Source organism: Gigantopelta aegis, chromosome 7, assembly GCF_016097555.1.
Source record: "Gigantopelta aegis isolate Gae_Host chromosome 7, Gae_host_genome, whole genome shotgun sequence".
Taxonomy (NCBI): domain Eukaryota; kingdom Metazoa; phylum Mollusca; class Gastropoda; order Neomphalida; family Peltospiridae; genus Gigantopelta; species Gigantopelta aegis.
In genome coordinates, this window is record NC_054705.1 from 15,565,723 (window position 1) to 15,588,992 (window position 23,270).

At 38.0% G+C, this 23,270-nt stretch overlaps 1 protein-coding gene across 1 annotated transcript in view; it reads right to left on the reverse strand.

Annotated features, from left to right (window-relative positions):
- Positions 1-12,116: 12,116 nt before the first annotated feature.
- LOC121377281 overlaps positions 12,117-23,270 on the reverse strand; it is an 18,983-nt gene continuing 7,829 nt past the window's right edge. Inside the window, exons 3-4 of the mRNA XM_041505217.1 lie at positions 19,345-19,581; positions 12,117-12,538 (exon numbers count right to left, since the gene is read on the reverse strand). Of these exons, the coding sequence (XP_041361151.1) occupies positions 12,258-12,538; positions 19,345-19,581 (518 nt within the window). The 3' untranslated portion in view covers positions 12,117-12,257. The remainder of the gene's footprint in view (positions 12,539-19,344; positions 19,582-23,270) is intronic.

Consider the following 23,270-nt stretch of genomic DNA (forward strand, 5'->3'; position numbering starts at 1 on the left):
TAATATATAATATACATAACAAATAACATAAACATTCTATGAAATAATTATAGTCCACAGGTATTAAAAATAGCAATTAATGTTAAATATATGCCACAACATGATAAGAATAGCAATATCTAAATTAATAATAATAATAATAATAATAATCAAAAGCGGTAATGACGTTTTCCCATGCTATAATTAGTTGTACATTACTCAGACATATTTATATTTTATGTAATTATAGTAACAATTACACCCACCCACCCACACTGTCACAATAATAATAATAATAATAATAAATCTCGCAAAATCACTAGGTTGCAAGCCAAAACGCCTTGGGAATCTAATAATAATAATAATGATTGCAGATTCCAAGGTTGGGATTTGTTTTTTTTAAGGTGGACGATTCCGTCCCCTACCTATGGACCAACCGCCGCCCCCCCCCCCCCCCCCCCCAGTAACTTTGAACAATGCAACATTCCCTTGATGATCACAACTAGTGTAAAAAGTAGTTCCGTCACAAAAAGCTATATTTTTGGTTCAGTGACCTCAAATATATAGAAATGTATGACGATGTGAATAATAGTACCCTCTCCATTTCTCCCACACCACACCTGCATATTTGGACGCTGTATAGTACCTTCCATTTAGATGTGAATAATAGTACCCTCTCCATTTCTCCCACACCACACCTGCATATCTGGACGCTGTATAATACCTTCCATTTATATGTGAATAATAGCATGTATTAAACCACCAAGCACCTCCAAATCTCCTGGCACAGTTCTCTCCGGGGCGACGATCCAAGTCCACATCCTTTGTACTGAAAGCATTGGTATCATGATACGTTAGGGAATCGCCTGAAACAGAGATAGAGAATTTTTTTGGTAATATCGCAAGAGCCGTAACGCCAATGTGATATGACTAACGTTGGAACTATGTGTAAGACATCTGTGAAAGCAAGTCTAAGCAATGGTTGTTTTACTGATTGGTATAAACATGAAATATATTTACATTTCTAAAAAAAAAACCCCACCAATAAAAATCAAAATAAGCGAGACCAGACTTAAATTTTGAAAGTGGGATATTATCATATTAACATCTACTATGGATACCAACATTTGACCGAAATAAAACTATGTGTTCAAACCAGAATTAATTTAAAAACAACAAGCATAATAAATAACATGATTTTATTGATTAAACTCACATGAAATAGGGGCGAGAATTTATAGGTGTTTCTTTGTTTTCTTTCAGTGAATGTCACAGTGCCTCAATATACCGAGCGTCAGCAGAGAAACATTATGTCACTCATCTTTGTGATTTGCTGGTACTTCAACACGTTACAACAGGTGTGGTTCATTACATTACTGGGAAACTGCCGTCTTTGTTTAAAATGTCACTACAAACAGACAGGAGAGGTGATATCGCGTACCGCTGTAGACAGATCTAATTATTACATAAACCAGTTTGGCCAAATTCCATCATACTACTGAGAGGCTATGTAGAAACGAAATCTCCATTTCGAGATTCTTGTGTTGTGCAAACATGTATCAAGTCGGCGGTTTCGGATATTAAAATTATACCAACCTTTGTGTGATACAGGTACAAATACAACCAGAAAATAGATGACCTGCAGTCTAATACAACCCAGACATTAGTGATAGCACAGAGAGCTATGATCTGCAAGCTTCAACCAGTCATTATTAAAGACGAAGCTTCAGAAGAAGTTAGTCCTGATGCATCTCTAAACTTACTTTGTGGACGGTCATCTTACAAAACTGAAACAAGGAAGACCACTCATTTTAGATAGATTTTCCAGGGATGATGATGACATTAGATTATGTCCACATGTTCAACATAGAATTGATTTCAGAAATGAGACGCCATTCAAGATTCCGAATCGTCGAATTCCACCTTCGATGTTTGAACAAGTAAAACATCACTTAAGACAAGTTCTAGCTTGTGACATAATTAGGTATTTTGGTCCGAAAGCTTCACCTGTTTTCATAGCCAGGAAGCCTGATGGAAATCTATGGAGGTGTGTTGATTACAGGATGCTCAACCAACGGACTATCAAGGATAGATACACTTTGCCAAGAACTGAGAAATTTATTCATCGGTTGCCACGTTGAAAAGTTTTCTCTGCCCTTGGCCTGAAGAGCGGTTATCATCAAGTGGATATTTTGGAAGAGCACAAGCCACGTATCGCTTTTCTGGAATATTATACACTTCCTGATTTCGTCGAGTGTTAATTTTTCACACAACATTTCGAGATGTCCTTTTCAAGCACTTTTTTTTTAAATCACTCTGTGGCCGATATACAAATGTCGAGGTGGGTCAAGTTCATACAGGGATGAGTTGCTTTTGGTGGATTGTCTGGAATCTGTTTGTTTATAAGATAATTATAACACCATAGCTGATGATATATTTGCATTAGGTTCACATTTTCTCAGTTTGTTTCGATATTTAAAAAAAAGAGAGTAATAATTCGAATGAGGAAGTATATGATGAACAGGCCTACTCCAATTACCTTATTAAATGCATGAAATCAGAATTCATTGCGCCAAACCGGAAATAATCGGACCTCTATTTGATTATGTGTCAGAATCTAGAAGCAATTTATGATTCTTACCTATGACCAAATCATATAGTATGAATGAATGAACGAATGTTTAACGGCACCCCAGCACGAAAAATACATCGGCTATCGGGTGTCAAACTATGGTCAAGGCAAAAAGAATGTGTCATATACTATGGTGATCAATTGATGTGTAAAGGGGCCCTCGCATATCAGCCGGCTGACACCTCGCGAAAATGCGCTTTTGGGCTTGTTTTAGGAGTCGCGCGGGCGCCGCGACCGATATGTGAGGGCCGCTTAACTTATTTTCTCATCGCAATACGATTAGCATATTTCCAGCCAATTTTCTTGTTCCATTGTGGCCATATTGGCTACCATATTGATTTCTCAATAATTATAATATTGTTGAGCGGATATCTCTCAAAACATAAACAATGTTGTCTTTTTGCCTCTATATTTTCTTCTGTATCTGATTATATGTAAACTTTCAGTTCTATGGTCGTCATGTTGGACTTCAAAATGGCAGCTACTATTCTTTTTCAGATTATGAAAGCGTAAACCAGATATCTATTGTATGTGATATGATTTGTTGAAAATACTTCAATACAAAATATTTTAGCTATGTTTCTGTCCATTATAAAGACATTTTCAGTGCATGTTCGTGCCCACGGCGACCATCTTGAATAATTCAAATTGCTCAAGTGTAACAGATCCACACCACCCTGGATATCTTTGTATACCCCTAGTGGTGAATAATCAACAGAGAAAAACCGCACTATAAAGATCATCTTTTAGAAAGTTCACTATGCATTTTTTGTTTGTTCCTAGTGTCTACTAAAATAATTATAAAAGTTGTGTTTGGTGCCCTCAGATGGTACCAATTTTGGTCTGGTTCATGGACTATATCAAACTGATCAAGATAAAACATGCTTCACACTAAAAATAGTTTCAACCCGTAAAATGGACACCAAGTTTGGTTAAGTTACAAATCTGTAACACGTTTGGATAACGTTACAAGAGAGAGTGAAACAAGAGTATGCAATCTAATTAAAATTAGCTCCACTATTACATGTGGATCTAACACCAGCCAGTTGGAGCTCATGTCCACCAATCAAAACCTTACTTGCAGAATCATGCCAGTGATTTAAAAATAATTTGAAAACATTCCGAATTATCCTGAGGGTATACATGTTTCGTGTGAATTACGAATGCCTTAGAACATGTTTTATTTTATAAAATAAATAATTTGTAATGTAAAACTGAAGACTGATTTAGTTTTATGGTTTTTTATAAATAAATAAATAATTTTTAATGTAAAATTGAAGACTGATAACCTATCCCGTACGTATTGGTATGGTTCGCTGTACTGCAGCCACTAAAATAGACTCGCCCGATACGGACCTAGCGCTTGTTGTTAACTTATGTCAGACAAATCAATTTAAACGTCTTTTCAAATTAAAACCTATTTACGGACCTAGCGCTTGTTGTTAACTTACGTGTCAGACAAATCAATTTAAACGTCTTTTGAAATTAAAACCTATTTACGGACCTAGCGCTTGTTGTTAACTTATGTCAGACAAATCAATTTAAGCGTCTTTTCAAATTAAAATCTATTTACGGACCTAGCGCTTGTTGTTAACTTATGTCAGACAAATCAATTTAAACGTCTTTTCAAATTAAAACCTATTTACGGACCTAGCGCTTGTTGTTAACTTACGTGTCAGACAAATCAATTTAAACGTCTTTTGAAATTAAAACCTATTTACGGACCTAGCGCTTGTTGTTAACTTATGTCAGACAAATCAATTTAAGCGTCTTTTCAAATTAAAATCTATTTACGGACCTAGCGCTTGTTGTTAACTTATGTCAGACAAATCAATTTAAACGTCTTTTCAAATTAAAACCTATTTACGGACCTAGCGCTTGTTGTTAACTTACGTGTCAGACAAATCAATTTAAACGTCTTTTCAAATTAAAACCTATTTACGGACCTAGCGCTTGTTGTTAACTTATGTCAGACAAATCAATCTAAACGTCTTTTCAAATTAAAACCTATTTACGGACCTATCCTCTTGTTGTTAACTTACGTGTCAGACAAATCAATTTAAACGTCTTTTCAAATTAAAACCTATTTTCGGTCGTAGCGCTTGTTGTTAACTTGTGTCAGACAAATCAATTTAAACGTCTTTTCAAATTAAAACCTATTTACGGACCTATCCTCTTGTTGTTAACTTACGTGTCAGACAAATCAATTTAAACGTCTTTTCAAATTAAAACCTATTTACGGACCTAGCGCTTGTTGTTAACTTACGTGTCAGACAAATCAATTTAAACGTCTTTTCAAATTAAAACCTATTTACGGACCTAGGGCTTGTTGTTAACTTATGTGTCAGACAAATCAATTTCCGTTAACTTGTACATAACAGAGCAATCAATTTCGGTTAACTTGTACGTAACAAAGCAATCTATTTCGGTTAACTTGTACGTAACATAGCAATCTATTTCGGTTAACTTGTACAATCTATTTCGGTTAACCTGTACGTAACGGAACAGTCTATTTCGGTTGTGGGTTTTCTCACTGGATGTTATGGCAATGGTGACGTGATCATCACCTAGGGGCAGTTAGTCGTATGTCTTTAAATTGTTTTCACACGTGTGTTATGAGTACGTGTTATAAAGATAACGAATGTTTTACAACAATAGTTTAATAATAAAAGACAATAGTCGAGATTGTACTTGAGAAATAATTGAAATCCATTAGTAAGATGAATCGTCCTTAAAGGAACATTCCCGACTTTGCTGCATTGTAAAATGTTTCCGACTAATAAAATATTTCTACGATTAAACTTACATATTAAACATATTTTCTTGTTTAGAATATCAGTGTCTGTATATTCAATGTGTTTCTGGTCGTCTTAATATTTGTAAGAAGCCCAAACTGGATATTGTCTTCAAACAATTTCGTACGTAAGAAAAAATATATTTTAGGAAATAAAATTAAAATTAACCTAGTACAAATATTGGAACGATCAGAATCACGTTTAACATACAGACACTAATATTTCATGCAGAAAGATATATTTGATACGTAATTACAATCGTTAAAAAGTCTCTGTTAGTCGATAATATGTAAAAAATTGCAGCAAACTCAGGAATGTCTTTTGAAAAAAAGAAGAAAAAAAGAAGAAGAGAGAACGTTTGGATTTATGTGTGTGCGTATGTGTGCGTGTCTGTATATATGTGCGTGTGTGTATGTATGTGCGTGTGTGTATGTGTGTATGTATGTGCGTGTGTGTATGTGCGTGTGTGTATGTGTGTATGTATGTATGTGCGTGTGTGTATGTGCGTGTGTGTATGTATGTATGTGCGTGTGTGTATGTATGTGAGTGTGTGTATGTATGTGCGTGTGTATGTATGTGCGTGTGTGTATGTATGTGCGTGTGTGTATGTATGTGCGTGTGTGTATGTATGTGCGTGTATGTGCGTATGTATGTGCGTGTGTGTATGTTTGTATCTGGGTACTTATCGAATGCTCTCTTAACTGAATCAATGCCCGCATCAATACCTATGTTGGTGTACATGGAGTCAATATCAAGGGTAACCAAGAATGAATCTTTTGGGATTGTGGTTTTTGATAATTTTGATAGAAGATCTTCAGTGTTTTTCACAAAGCTTTCATGTCTATTTGCAATTGGTTTTAAGTGAAAATCTATGTATTCTGAAATATTGTACGATTCTGATCCACAGTCTGAAATGATTGGACGACCGGGTGGTGTGTTAATATCGGTCCATGTATCGACTGGCTTGTGGATTTTTGGAAGTAAATAAAATTTCCGGGTTTGTGATTGTGACCTGGCTTCTAAATATTTTACTTGTTTTTTATTTATATGTCCCTGATCTTTTAGACAGTGAATAATTGCATTGAACTTTTTAAAATTTTCAGGCCAAATAGCTTTGTCTAATTTTTTGTAGTACTTTGAATTATTAAGCTGTCGATGGGCTTCCCGGATATAGTTCTCCCTTGATAGAATGACAGTGGCTGACCCTTTATCTGCAGGTTTTATAACAATGTTGCGGTTTTTGCGTAGTTTGGTGAGAGCACGACGTTCCATGACAGAAAGATTTTGATGATTTGTGTAAACCGTCATATCACCCACTTTTTCCTCTATCCTTTTATGAGCTTTAATGATTTCAGGATCTACACTAGAGTTTGGGGGTAACCAGCCGGAGTTTTCCGTGAATGGGATTTTTTCTCCAGTTGAACGCCGAAAATAGTCGGCCAGTTTCATTTTGTGGTCAAAAACTGCCGTATCCATTACACCATTGTCAAGTTTAGCCTCTAAGCCTGTTTTTGGTTGGGGTGTGGGAACAAAATTCAAACCCCTGTCCAGTAATGATTTTTCAGCGGATGTTAGAAGGTTAGTGTCACCAGTTAGGTTAACAATGTTAGTTCCTAGTCCTAAAACAGGGTGGACATTACCCTTTCCCGGCCTTAGTTTAAATTTAAGTACCTCATCCAACTGCGATAAAGTTTATTGGCAGTTGTTTCTGTCCAGTGAATGTTGTCCTGCCCAACCTCAAAATCACACGCGTGAAGCGCAGGTATAATTTGTATGTTCCTCATTGTTTTTGCAGCCAAATTTATTTGGTCGAGGCAGGTTTTTTGACTAGCCAAAAGTCTGTCCGAAAAGTTAAGCTCGATAAAAAGTATTTTTGACCTAGGAAAACATTTCCGAATCGAGCTTATCATGTTTCGCAACTGATTGTATGTGTGTATGTATGTGTGTGTATGTATGTGTGTGTATGTATGTGTGTGTGTGTATGTATGTGTATATGTATGTGTGTGTATGTATGTGCGTGTATGTATGTGTGTATGTATGGGTATGTGTGTATGTATGTGTGTGTGTGTATGTATGTATGTGTATGTATGTGTATGTGTGTATGTATGTGTGTGTATGTATTTAAGAATGAATGAACGCACTGGCTCAGGAATTTTTTAAAACTAAAATATTGTTATTTTCTAATTTTGCCCCAGGGATTCGAAATTGATTTTAAATTGACCGTTGTGATATACAAAATATAACTGTTTTTCGGTCTTGTTTTAAGTTTATTTGGCTAGTACTATGTTTTGTTTACAGCCGGATACGATGTATTTGTTTTTAAAAAAATTGTTAGGAAAGGGATAACAACAAACCAACCACTGAAAAATGGACTGGCTTAGAGGCTTAAGCGGCGTGTAGTCGGGTGGAGACTAAGATATCCTTGAGACTTGGATTGTTTCTATATGCAATAACCGGACGTGCTGTAATAGGGTTTTTCATAACAGTTTGCAGATTTAAAAACTCCTCCTTCATAAGTTTACCAATATCAACGCTACGTCGACTGTAAATTATTGGAAAAATTATTTTATCTCTTTTTACAGCTTTACCAGATTCAACGTTGATTCCAAATGGCTGTTTTGTCTGTAATGTACGAATCCAGAAGGCCTCTCGTTCAAGTCTCAAGAGGTCTGTTTCGTCTTTTGAACCAAGTATCAAGGGTTGTTCAATTGGAATTATTTCAAAATTTTCATCTAACGAATGGTCAGGTAGATTGAAGTGATTGGCGACAGGGGTGTCAACTTCATGCCGAATATCATACTTGTGACAAACTGCTCTAATTCTCAGTTGGTTTTGCGTTTGTCCTACGTACTGTTTTTTACATAAATTACAGGTGATTAGATATACTACATTTTTCGAATCACAGTTCATGTCTGTCCGAATTTGATATTCAATTTTGGTCTGTTCACTTTTGAAAGTCGACTGCGTTTTAAGTAAGTTGTGAAGTCTACACCTGGTTTTGGCACAAGTGGTAGAGGAGCCAGTGCTTATTTGAGGTGATTGGTTATGCTGAAGTTTGTATGGTTTATAGTCTTCAGTTGCCCTAAAGGGATTTTCTAATTCTCGAACAGTTTCAGATTTAATTTTTCTTAAAAACCGTTTTGAATATCCCCTAGGTTTTAAAGCACTAAATAAAAGTGAACAAGCCTCATTGAAATTCTGTTTGTTACTCGAATTTCTGTGAAATCTAATAATCTGAGATTTAACAATGCCTTTAAAGGTGTGGCATGGGTGAAAAGACTTACAGTGGAGAAGTTGGTGTGTGTCTGTGGGTTTGAAAAACACTTTGTAGTCTAGGTAACCTGATGTTTCAAACTGTGTACCTTTATAAATTGTTACATCCAAAAAGTCAACTGATTTATCTGATATGGTGGCCTTAAGTTTGATATTGTCATCCTGTTGATTTAATAGCTCAAAAAAGTTCCAAAATTCTTGTTTAGAATGTGGCCAAATGATAAGTATATCGTCGAGATATCTGAGGTACAAAAGAGGTGTTTTACTCGATTTCTTTAAAGCAGCCTCTTCCCATTCGGCGACATAGATAGATGCAAAGTTTGGACTAAAACGTTTGCCCATAGCACAACCACACACTTGCTGATACATTTCTCCATCAAACTCAAAATCATTTCCTTTTAGGCTTAATTCTAACAGCTCAATAATGTTCGTATCTGGTCTGTTTGGATCTGGGTACTTATCGAATGCTCTCTTAACTGAATCAATGCCCGCATCAATACCTATGTTGGTGTACATGGAGTCAATATCAAGGGTAACCAAGAATGAATCTTTTGGGATTTTGGTTTTTGATAATTTTGATAGAAGATCTTCAGTGTTTTTCACAAAGCTTTCATGTCTATTTGCAATTGGTTTTAAGTGAATGTCTATGTATTCTGAAATACTGTACGATTCTGATCCACAGTCTGAAATGATTGGACGACCGGGTGGTGTGTTAATATCGGTCCATGTATCGACTGACTTGTGGATTTTTGGAAGTAAATAAAATTTCCGGGTTTGTGATTGTGACCTGGCTTCTAAATATTTTACTTGTTTTTTATTTATATGTCCCTGATCTTTTAGACAGTGAATAATTGCATTGAACGTTTTACAATTTTCAGGCCAAATAGCTTTGTCTAATTTTTTGTAGTACTTTGAATTATTAAGCTGTCGATGGGCTTCCCGGATATAGTTCTCCCTTGATAGAATGACAGTGGCTGACCCTTTATCTGCAGGTTTTATAACAATTTTGCGGTTTTTGCGTAGTTTGGTGAGAGCACGACGTTCCATGACAGAAAGATTTTGATGATTTGTGTAAACCGTCATATCACCCACTTTTTCCACTATCCTTTTATGAGCTTTAATGATTTCAGGATCTACACTAGAGTTTGGGGGTAACCAGCCGGAGTTTTCCGTGAATGGGATTTTTTCTCCAGTTGAACGCCGAAAATAGTCGGCCAGTTTCATTTTGTGGTCAAAAACTGCCGTATACATTACACCATTGTCAAGTTTAGCCTCTAAGTCTGTTTTTGGTTGGGGGGGGGTGGGAACAAAATTCAAACCCCTGTCCAGTAATGATTTTTCAGCGGATGTTAGAAGGTTAGTGTCACCAGTTAGGTTAACAATGTTAGTTCCTAGTCCTAAAACCCTTTCCCGGCCTTAGTTTAAATTTAAGTACCTCATCCAACTGCGATAAAGTTTATTGGCAGTTGTTTCTGTCCAGTGAATGTTGTCCTGCCCAACCTCAAAATCACATGCGTGAAGCGCAGGTATAATTTGTATGTTCCTCATTGTTTTTGCAGCCAAATTTATTTGGTCGAGGCAGGTTTTTTGACTAGCCAAAAGTCTGTCCGAAAAGTTAAGCTCGATAAAAAGTATTTTTGACCTAGGGAAACGTTTCCGAATCGAGCTTATCATGTTTCGCGACTGATTTATTGCACTGGTTGGATTTTGATCTTTTGAGTTTATACCAATGTTAAGAACAATGGTTTCGGGTTGAGACTTGCCCTTATAATTTGAGGCCATGGTCCGAAAATGATTAAAATTGGCGCCTGGGTAACATTCTACTTGCACCTCAGGATGCGTGTCCAAATTAATTCTGGAGAGATTTGATGAGCCAAAAAGAAGAGTTTTTTTCTTAATTTCTGGAAGGCGCCATTGAGATTTGTCCGAAACGTTGTGCCGAAATTGATAGAATTTTGTTTGTCGAAAATTTGTATCCCGCACTGAGTTGCGATTCGGGGCGGTGGGAGACTTTAATGCGTCAGCAAAAGAAGTTCCCAGACGAGGTACTGAACTACATGAGTTAGATGGGATAGGTGGGGTGGGTGGTGAGTTAGGCGGTGGTGTTAGGTGAGGTGCAGTGGACCTTTTGGCAATGGGCGGTGTTGCCTTAAGGTCAGGACGGTTGGAAGGGGTGTTAACACGTGGGGATCGTGCTCGTTTTTGTCTTTGTGGCAGAGGAGTAGTAGTTTGACAAGAACTACCCACACTATTCTCTGTGTTGGGGAGAAGGTCCGAAAGATAACGGGAAAATTCCGACAGACTAGAATCGGTTAATTTTGTTTTGTAGTTTTTTCTTCCCCATTTGATGGCAGTAAATTGAGCACGATCGAAGTCTAAGTTTTTTGATGACATGGCCGAAATAATCTTAGACTTCAGTAGTTTTAGAGAATTAGCATAATGCTTAATCAACACGTTCATGGTTTGATTGGCCCAATTTTAATTTGTCAAGTTCAAGTCGAATGTAATATCTAAATTTGGACGTGCCGGTTTGATGAAGGAGTTAAGCTCCTCCACCTTCCTTGCTAGTGATTTTGGGAGGGTCGAATTGACTAGATTCTCCTCCAGTAACCCAATGTGGTGGATGCACTGCAACACACCGTACAGCAGTTTAACAAGTCCAGCAAAGGCCGAATCGGACTGATAAACCCTGCTTTTTGTTTTCGAATTGTTGGACGGCGGGTTACCAAAATCCCGTCCTCTACTACCCGTATTTGTGGCATTTTTTGTGGCCATTTTTGGTTTTAAGAACACACAAAAATATTTATAGAAAGGTATCAACCAAAAAGAAATGAAAACGATTTCACCCAAAAAAGAATTATCCTCACATGTGTGTGTATGTGTGTATGTATGTGTGTGTATGTATGTGTATGTATGTATGTATGTGTGTGTATGTATGTGTGTATGTATATATGTGTGTATATATGCCTTAAAGGGACAGACCCTAGTTTCAACCTGTGGAAATTAACATTAAGTTTAGTTAATCTACAAACCTGTAACACATTTGGATAAAGTTACAATTTAGTAAATCGTGAGTCTGTGACTTTGAAATGGTGAAATACCCTCTAAAAATAAACTAAAACTCGACTTCTTAGCTGTTACTTCACAGACGCACGTGCGTTTTTATAAAATATGAGAAATGCATTTTGTGATATTAAAAATATCAGGATGACCAAAAACACTTCGAATGTACGGAAATTGATAATCTAAACCATAAAATCTAAGTAAAGTATGATTTCAGTTAAAAAACGGCTATAATAGTCAAAAATATTCCTCACTGTTTAAGAACTAGGGTATGTCCCTTTAAATTGCAACAGCGATCACTAATTAACTAATTACTGAAATAATACCTTTACTCACAATAGTGACTTTCAGTTTACAACATAACACATAGAGAGTTCGCTTTCAGGCATATTTTTAATTCAACTTGTTGCACGAAATAAAACCCAAAAGTAAACAGTTCTTAAAACTTCAAATAAAAAGAAAGTACATATTTAAAGAGAAAGGAGAACATATTTCGAATACTCTGCAAGTGTGGTTCATTTGTGCCACGGATCAGGCAGGTGCCTGTAACCTATGGAAGGAGTTTTCAGATATTTGAACTCTCCATAAACCTCCACCTCACACATTGCCATTCTTCTAAATCTAGGATCATTCTCTAGGATCACGTGATTCGCTACACGTGCCTCTCCTGAACAGAGCGCCGTAATATAGTATCCCGGTTTGAACTTCCGGCGGCCAGTCTTGCATGCCTCTGCGTTGTGAGCATTTGTGTCCGAATTATAAAGTGTAGTAACAGTATTCTCGATCGCTTTAGGATCTGAAAAATAGAGAACAAAAAATAACTATACAACAAATATGTCAAGTAAGCATGCTAACTAAACTGGACAACAAAAGCAATGGCAATGATACTATTTTAACAAACCCTCCCCAATTGGGTGTCGGGGGTCCACCCCCCATCGGTGAACTTTTTTCTTCAATATTCGTCAACGCAAAATTGCACCTCAAATTTAGCAAAATAATTTAGTTCGATGTGTCGTGTCTCACCATAAGCCTAAACGACCCTCCCCTCCCCCTTCCTAAAAAAAAAGAACAAAAATACAAAAAAAACCCCAACCAAACAAAAATCCTGGCAACGGGCCTGTATTTACTTTACTTAACTGCGTAAACAAACAAAAAAGTTTTGTTTTGTTTAACAACACCACTAGAGCACATTGATTTATTAATAATCGGCTACTGGATGTCAAACATATGGTCATTTTTCAAAATCATAGAGAGGAAACCCGCTATATTTTTTCAATAGTAGCAAGGGATCTTCTATATGCACCATCCCACAGACAGGATAGTACATACCACGGCCTTTGATGTACCAGTCGTGGTGAACTGGCTGGAACGAGAAATAGCCCAATAATCCCAACAACGGGGATCGATCCCAGACTGATCGCGCATCAAGCGAGCGCTTTACCATTGGGCTACACCCCGCCCCGTAATTGCGCATACAATACACTGGGATGTTTTTCGCAACTTTGTTAACGGGGAACCACCAATAAGTTTCTCTTTCTGAATAAAATGTCAAACGATGACAAAACGCCCCAATTTGATTAAAATTAGCTCTACTGGTCTCACCAGTAGATCTAACAGCATTGCGTCGACTCCCATGTCCAGGTGACATTTCATCTATAAATAACAATTTAAATATCAACCAATTACACTTCGCCTTTTATAACGTTGTTCGGGAGCATACAAATTCTCAAAATATCGGTCGAGACTATTTATGCAATATTTCAACATTGAAAAAACGGGGGAAATTGCAGTAATAAACTCTGGATTGTATACTAGTATAAAGAGATTTTATGGCTATACCATCACAGTTTTTTCCATCTTGAAACAAATTTTATATAAAATTTTATATTGAAATTAGTTTCCGGCATACTTCGTAATTCACCCGAATCATTTCATGTACCCTCGGCATAATCCCGAATGTTTTTTGTTGTTTTTTTCAAAATTTTATCACTGGCATGATTTTGCAAGTAAGGTTTTGATTGGTAGAGTGAAAGGTCAACTGGACATGAGCTACAACGGGCTACAAAACATGTAGTGTTGCTAAATATATAAATATTCTTCCATGAATGGATCAACCAGTCGTGAAATCAAACGTTGCACTATAAAACTTCCGGGTTTTCTTGTCTGTGATTACTCGATAAACTAGGGAATTTTAAGTGAGTAGGTCTCGCTACTGAAATTAATCTTTGAACACATATTTTATTTTTTGCGTGAATTTTGATATCAAATTTATATTTATCAGCTTTGAAAAATGTATTTCAGGAAAACATGTTGCGCATGCGTATTATAGACAAACCAAATCACCCCAAGTTTACAAATATGTTTACATTTTAAATGCCCAACAACGTTTAATTAAAACATATTTGCGAATGTCATCCACCCCTATGTTTATCAGTAAGCTTCGTAGAATATATTTAACCTGGAGGACTGTTTTTAACATTACCATCACAAATATTTCTAGACGACTTTCGTGTTTTTGTCTAGTCCAGTATAATAATAAATAGATTTTCCCTAAGACTATCTTATATAATTAAAGGGACATTCCTGAGTTTGCTGCAATTTTCGTCCGAATCCCCCGAACCCCCCCCCCCCCCCCCCCCCCCCCACGCCCCTGCATTGATATTCTAAACAAGAAAATATACTGTCAAAAAAGAAACGGATAGGAGATAGGGAAAGAAGAAAAGTGCTTGATTTTACAAAATATAGGGGTTTTTGTACAATGTTGCTGAATGACCATGCTTGTTAATGTTCCTGGAATGGGACAGCATGCCCAAATGCACCCTAAAACAAATTTAACGCACGTTGTAGCACGTTGCGTGACAATTGCAGGAAATCGGCGTGAAATGGTCGGATTTTGGCGAATGCACGTGAAACCCGGGGAAAAGATTGGGGTAGTGATGGGTATTTAAAGATGCAATGCTCGCAATGATGCCTCATTTCCATTTCGACGTAGACGAGTTACAAGATGTCAAGACTAAGCCTGCCGAATCGAAACATTGCAATAGGCCGCCTCCAGTTCATCTTCATAAATCAAGGCTAATATTCGTTCCTCGTATTCAGCCTTGATACATGTCATCAAGAAATCATGCCACAAAATGCTTAAATTTCATTGGATGCGATGAGATCTGATTGCAACGAATCGCAACGCTCCTTATAGATTCCCTTGTTATTGTAAACAAAGATGGCAGCGTCCGCGTCCGGCGGTTAATTTTTGATATTGCTTTCAAGATTGTCACATGTTACCGATGCTGTGATTGGTCAGCGATGTCATCGTGTAAGGGACATAATCGGTGTTACAAATTTTCTTCCAGTGGATATCAGTAATCTTGACTACATGTATCAAGGCTGAATACGAGGAACGAATATTAGCCTTGATTTATGAAGATGCCTCCAGTTAGGTGAATCGCAGTAAGCAGTCGCACGCCACATGAACGCCCATCAGAACACCAATTCACGTCTCTGGGACAGGTACCAGCAGTTTCAATCAGCTGAAGACTGGCCCAGAAATGGAAGACCTCGCATAACAACTGCAGCACAAGATCGCTACATCCTGGTTCTGCACTTACGTCACCGAACTGCCACAGCAACCAACACTGCTGAGTGTATACTACCAAATCAAATCCCATAGACGACAATAGTAACATATGTGGCTAAAACTCCTACCTGCAACGTATCAACCGACATAAACGCCACGGATATAAATACTACCACCCCTTACACTTAAAGTGAATCAGAAAAAAATGGGGGTCAAGCTGCTCGTTTCTGAGATAATGGGTAGCGTCTATGACTACCCTAGTTTCGCACAAAATTCGAGTCCTTTTTTTTTACAGGTACCTCATACATGTTTCAAGCACAAGGCTACTTGACACATTGGTACTAGATGAAATAAAATTGCATATTTGTTTTACCCAGATGAAACTATTATTTTTTTACAACCAACACACTCACATTTATAACCAATCACAGGACTTGTGGTGTTCACTTCTCTATCAAAAGTTCGCTGCACCTCGAACTCTGACCCAGCCAGAAGTTATTTGGTTTAGTACTACCTATACTGATAACATACATTTTTCAAAAAGTGTCCAGCTATGTGTCTTTATGACAACCAGGATCTGGTGTATTCTGACATAAACTGACAACCTCACTGAAACTGTTGTTTCTACAGTGCAACCTAATATAATGTACACCTCAAAAAGCATATATATTGCATATAGTTTTGTACAAATGCAATATGTCATATTAAACAACAAAATGTTTTAAAATAAAACTCCTGAAGATATTTACTTTCAGTTGGGTGTGTGTATTCAGTTATATATGTAGAGACAACAAAGATAGTCAGAGTACCTCTACCCCTTTAAGAATTCCATTAAAACACATGCACTTGATTGACCCCTAGATTATGAAGACCTTAACAGGCACATCAAAGAAATATCAGTATTAAAAGAATTCACTGTCTGAGGAAGGAAACACAAACATGACTGTACCTGTATGAAGTAATGACTTAATGTCCTGAACATTAGTGTTGGGAGGAAATCCTGTATGCTGGGTGTGGGTGTCTTCAAGTTACCAGGTGTGGGAATTTCAAATCCATCGGCCATGCTGATTTTCATAATGAACCATCAAAACTATTGGCAGCCACCAATATTCCTGACTATATTTTATTTATAGCCTACTGTAGTTGGAGGTTTTAATAGTTGTGATATCTGGAATAATCATGCAGCTTTAACACATTTATTTTTGATTAATTACTGAAAAAATAAATAAATTAAATGACAAAATTACCCGAACATCTATTTTCTTGCATTATTTTCTAATCCGGATGAATACAATATGTACATTAGATGTATTCCTACAATCTGTAATCCAGCATTTTATTTAGCTAGTAACATTAGGTAATACAGCTTTAACAATAAAATAAATTATCAACTTAATCCAAGGCAGATAATCAAATCTGAAAAAAATTGGTTCTGAATCTAGTATAAACTCAAAATGCTTTTCATGAGAGCTAACTAAGTGATTATTAAGAAAGAAAAAATGATCTGGAGATCTAAGTATATGTTTAACAACCTTATTGTTCTGTACAAATAAGAACAGAAGGCACAATAGTGATAACAAATTTAATTATGTTTTTGGTAAAGTTTTTTTTCAAATTTACTTTAAATTTTGCATAAAACTACAAATTTGTCTAAAATATAACTTAGCACCATATAAATATGTCAAAATGACAATAAAAATCAACTTATTTACAAATTTGAGTTTTCATAATTTCATACATAAAAAATTAACAATGTTAATGGAAACTAAAGACATTAACCCACTATTGGCACATGCTATTTTTAATATAAAAATAAATTGCTATTAAAATCTTAGTTCAGGTTGCCTATATATAATACCATATTTAAGAGCAATTGTATATGGCAAGTCAAATACCATGTAAAAAGAAATTATTGAAATCTTTACAGTATGAATTATAGGCCAAAACCACCTTTTCTTCAGTGCTATCTTTGATTCAAACTCCATTCAGAGCCATGTACAGAGATTATTGTCAAGGTCAAGGTCATTGTGAACTTGCATGATCGAGTGATGGCTAATTAATCAACCAGTATAGTTTAATTAAATAAAATGACAAAATCATAATATTTTTTATTATGCACTGAATATGTGCTATAGGGTGTATACTACCAAATCAAATCACATAGACGACAATAGTAACATGTGGCTAAAACTCCTACCTGCAACGCATCAACCGACATAAACGCCACGGATATAAATACTACCACCCCTTACACTTAAAGTGAATCAGAAAAAAATGGGGGTCAAGCTGCTCGTTTCTGAGATAACGGGTAGCGTCTATGACTACCCTAGTTTCGCACAAATTTCGAGTCCTTTTTTTTACAGGTACCCCATACATGTTTCAAGCACAAGGCTACTTGACACATAGGTACTAGATGAAATAAAATTGCATATTTGTTTTACCCAGATGAAACTATTATTTTTTACAACCAACACACTCACATTTATAACCAATCACAGGACTTGTGGTGTTCACTTCTCTATCAAAAGTTCGCTGCACCTCGAACTTTGACCCAGCCGGAAGTTATTTGGTTTAGTACTACCTGCTGGACCCATACCTGGTTTGAGAAGGGTGTCTGCACAAACCATTCGGAACAGACTTCGAGAAGCTGGTTTACGGGCTAGGAGACCGTATGTTGGCCCCGTCCTGCGACGTCAACATCGACATTTACGTGTTCGCTGGTGCATGAATGTACAGGGGTGGAACATGGAAAACTGGCGGCAAGTATGGTTCAGCAACGAGTCACGTTTCCTTCTACAGCGACGTGATGGACGACAACGTGTTTACAGACGCCACAATGAACGTTTTGCCAACAACTGCGTCGCCCAAGTTGACATATTCGGTGAAGGGAGTGTCATGGTGTGGGGAGCCATCTCATACACCGGTATAAGTGAACTTGTGTTCGTACAAGGCAACCTGATAGCTGTACGCTATCCAGAATCTCTAGTTCGACAGCGAGAACTCTTTCAGCAGGACAATGCCAGGCCACATACGGCACGTGTAACAATGGATGTCCTACAGAATGAGAACATTAATGTGTTTCCAAGGCCATCAAGATCACCAGATCTCAACCCCATTGAACATCTATGAGACGAACTGGACAGACGTGTATGCCAGCGTGAACCGGAGCCTCACATGCACTGCAGGAAGAATGGGCTAGGATTCCACGTGCCCGGATTCAGAGACTCATTCAGTCTATGCCAAGGAGATGTCGCGCAGTGTTTGCTGCTGCTGGTGGCCACACAAGGTACTGATTTCAGCGCCCTCGTGCGACGCTGTTTGGTTACGAAAACGTCTCCATAGCAAGAACATTGTCACATACTCATGTCAAATTTGACAGTGATACGAACATAAATAACGAAAATATGCCACTTTGTATTAAAGAGATAATTCCATGAATATTTCGCCTATGCGTTTCTTTTTTGACAGAGTATATATTTAATATGTAAGTTTAATCGTAGAAATATTTTATTTGTCGGAAACATCTTACAATACAGCAAACTCGGGAATGTCCCCTTTAAGTCCATCAAGAAATGAAATTTTCCTATGTAAATCATGGTTCCCGTTAATATCTGTAACACACACCAAGCAGCCGCAGATCAACATAGACCCCCCACTGTAATTCATCTGGGACAAGAAGCGGACATGTTCTGAAACAATCGTAAACTGTTTCATCCATCGCTGATATTATAGCCAATTGTTGCTTACTGACTTTTCTGTTGGCAGGACAGATATGCAGATAACATGTTCCATAAAAAAAATCGTAAACTATGAAGCCCAATTTTCAACTACACCAATGCGATTCCATAAAAATATTCGGCACGACATTTAGTCGTAAACAGTATATACCAATTTTCAGTTGCTCCAATCCGTGTGTAGCAATGTTCCCCCAAATATTAATACTAAAAAAAATGTGACTTAGTATGCGACGATCGGCAGCATGTTACACATTTTGTGGGAACCAGGGTTAGTTACAGCAGTATGCTTACACCCAAGTCCACCTGCTGCCAGATACACGATCTTGTCCACGAGCACGTATCTGTCATATAAATCAACGATCAGAAAAACAGGGTTGGATGAAAAGTAGGTAGGACATTCTGTTGAGTTAATTTGAGTGGAGATATCGCCGTCAACGATGTACTGCCATGGATGCAATATTGTATTATTTTTATTGTTTCCAATGACTTCACCCATATATCCTTTCGTACCAATAGCCCAGTTCCGATCTGGAAAAAAATAATTAAAAACATTGTCAAATGCTAATAAACTTGAATTTGGCGATTAATTAGACAAAAAGGCTAATTCGAAATTCACGTGTCCTTTGTAATCTACAACCATGTTAGCTTTCTGACCAATTGATATATATATATATATATATATATATATATATATATATATATATATATATATCAGTGTTCGAGATTAAAAATTTGGGGCAGTGTCTCAGTTGGATACTAACGCCTTAACAATTACTTAATATCTAACTAGTGTAATATTGGCAAACTATAAAATATTCAATCTGATTAAAATTAGCTCTACTGGATCTACCAGTAGATCTAACAGCATGTACTCCCATGTCCAGGTGACATTTCATCTATAAATAATAATTTAAATATCGACCAATTACACTTCGCCTTTTATAGCGTTATTCGGCAGTATACAAATTCTAAAAATATCGGGTGAGACTATTTATGCAATAGGCAAACTTGTTGGTCTATTTCAACATTGAAAAAACAGGGGGAAAGTACAGTAATAAACTCTGGATTATATACTAGTATAAAGAGATTTTATGGCTATACCGGGTTTTTTTCTTTTTCGTTTTGAAACTAATTTCATATAACATTTTATATTGCAATTAGTTTCCGGCATACTTCGTAATTCACCCGAATCATTTCGTATACCCTCGGCATAATCCCGAATGTTTTCACATTCTTTTCAAATCACTGCATTCCCAGTCTGGAGCTCCTCGCGGTAAGACGTGTTTGTTTCGCTTATGCACACTGCACGTGCTTTCGCGGCTCGACTTGGGGATCCTTCACTTTGTTTTTGTCAGCGAAGTGAAGTTTTCTACTGGGATGTATGCGGCCATTGGAACTAAATGAACGCTGGAACGCTTATCGTTTCGACAGTCTGCACCACCAGATTGGATTCTTTTTTTGAGCGAGATTCCTCGCCTCCACGTCATTTCTCCGTCTGACTATGTTGACTTGTTTTTTCGTGACTCGTATGATGGCCATTCTGCAGAACGCCATGGTTGTTCGCGTTTAGTCTCTACATGTCCGAGCCTGTCCTAACAACACTGGAAAATTGACCGCCCCACTCTAAGAAGAAACAGGAAGCGAGGTCGGTCCCTACTACTCTTTTCTAGACTTTACTTTGTTTTATTGTGATACCATCTCGTATCCTCCAGAGTCGGGCCCGTCCGCACCACTATACCAACCTATGACGACTGGACTATATACCCTACTCTGATTCTCTCTCTTGTTCAGAGGGATCCGGCTTCTTAAGATCTGTATTTCAGCACAGCACTACACCTTCAACGTCTATTGACTGTCAATCTAGGGGTTTTCTTGACGGGATGCAACCCATCTTGTTCCTACAAGCTGTGCACCCTAACGGCCTTAATGAGGCCACTCACGTGAACATATAGATCGGACTTTTAAACTTCTAGACTTTCGTTCAAACGTTTGTCGAAATTACCTCTTTTTTATAATATTATTAAATAGTCCGATCCTCTCTTCTTTCTCTTATTTATTTTTGGACTGTCCTTCTGAAATGTTCCAAATTATATAAATATTCGACTGAGCAGTCAATTCTTTTTATATTTGGCTTGTAAATTGTTTTCAAAATTCTGCCCAATTTGAACTCTTTTAACATAACAGAAATTTAAGCTCGATAAAATAAAAATATTTCTCAGTTTGTAATCTATCATTGAACAAATAGAATATGTAAGTAAATCTAGAAATTAATCAATATATACTCTTCAAAAAAAGAAACGCAAAAGGGTACAAATGGGTTATAACTCCGATTTTATGTTTCCTACCGGTTCATGCTTTGTGAATATACCGTAAGGTCATTGCATGTCCCAAACACATTCCCACGCACGTGCAAACCATGTCACCACTGCACGTGCGTTGTCTGCACGTGCAACATGAACACCGACAGTATAAAAGTGCAGGGTGTTCGCTTGCCTGGCCTCTGTATCTGGCCGACAGTTGACAATCCAGGACATGCCACATCTCAGTGAACCGCAGAGAAACAATGCCATCGGCCGACTAGACGCAGGCGAATCCAGAACGGCAGTTGCCAGGGCATTCCATGTGTCCCCAAGCACCATCTCCAGACTGTGGGACCGTTACCAGCAACATGGATCAACACGTGACCTCCCTAGATCCGGTCGACCACGGGTCACTACCCCCGGGCAGGACCACTACATCCGGGTACGCCACCTTCGGGAACGATTGACTACTGCCACCTCCACAGCCGCAGCAATACCAGGTTTGCGCAGGATATCCAACCAGACCGTACGGAACCGCCTACGTGAGGTAGGAATTCGTGCCAGACGTCCAGTTCGAGGTGTCATCTTAACACCACAACACCGTCGACTCCGACTGCAGTGGTGCCAGATTCATCGACAATGGCCTCAACTGCGATGGAGACAGGTGTGGTTCAGTGACGAGTCCCGATTTCTGCTCCGACGTCATGATGGAAGATGTCGCGTGTATAGGCGTCGTGGTGAACGTTATGCGGCAAACTGCGTGCAGGAAGTGGACAGATTCGGCGGGGGCAGTGTCATGGTGTGGGCAGCCATCTCACACACTGGCAGAACTGACCTGGTCCACGTGCAGGGCAACCTGAATGCACAGGGCTACATTGACCAGATCCTCCGGCCACACATCGTTCCAGTTATGGCCAATGCCAACGCAGTGTTCCAACATGACAACGCCAGGCCTCACACAGCACGTCTCACAACGGCTTTTCCTACAGAACAACAACATTAATGTCCTTCCTTGGCCATCGATATCACCGGATTTGAACCCAATTGAGCATCTATGGGACGAGTTGGACCGACGCCTCCGACAGCGACAACCACAGCCCCAGACCCTGCCCGAGCTGGCAGCAGCCTTGCAGGCCGAGTGGGCCACCATCCCCCGGGACGTCATCCGTACTCTGGTTGCTTCAATGGGCAGGCGGTGCCAGGCAGTTGTCAACACACGCGGAGGCCACACCCGGTATTGACTCCAGATGACCTTGACCTTGGTGGTGTGTCCTATCACTTACTCACAATGGACTAGAGTGAATTGTGAACAATCCTGCAACATTTGGTAATTATCGGACTCACCATTCAATAATTAAATCAATTCTCCAAATGTTACGACAATGTGGTTTTGCGTTTCTTCTTTTGAAGAGTATATATATATATATATATATATATATATATATATACATACATATATATATACATATATACATATACATATATATACAGTCGACCTTCGATAACTCAAACTTCGATCTTTCGTAAATGTCGATCTCTCGAAGTGAAACAGCGGTCCCGGCCGAACTGCTATACAAACTAGTAATAACAGACTTCGAACACTCAAACTTCGAACATTCGAAAAACTCTATCTCTCAAAGTAGTTTTGTGGTCCCACCATAAAAAAATAAGGGATATTGCACTTCCAAAACTCGAACTTTGTGGAGTGACTGAGCCTTTTAACTGTACCGGTAATACTTTAAAGAAAAATTAATTGTCACCCAAGCCAAGCGTGAGTGTCCCGACTGGTCTCGGCTATCGATGATACACACTGTAATTACAGAATAATAGATTGCCGACTATGCGGAAAGAAATGATCCTACATGCCTGCATTGGGTTGTCGGTGTTTGTACATGGCAGTGGGCCTCATTACACAAA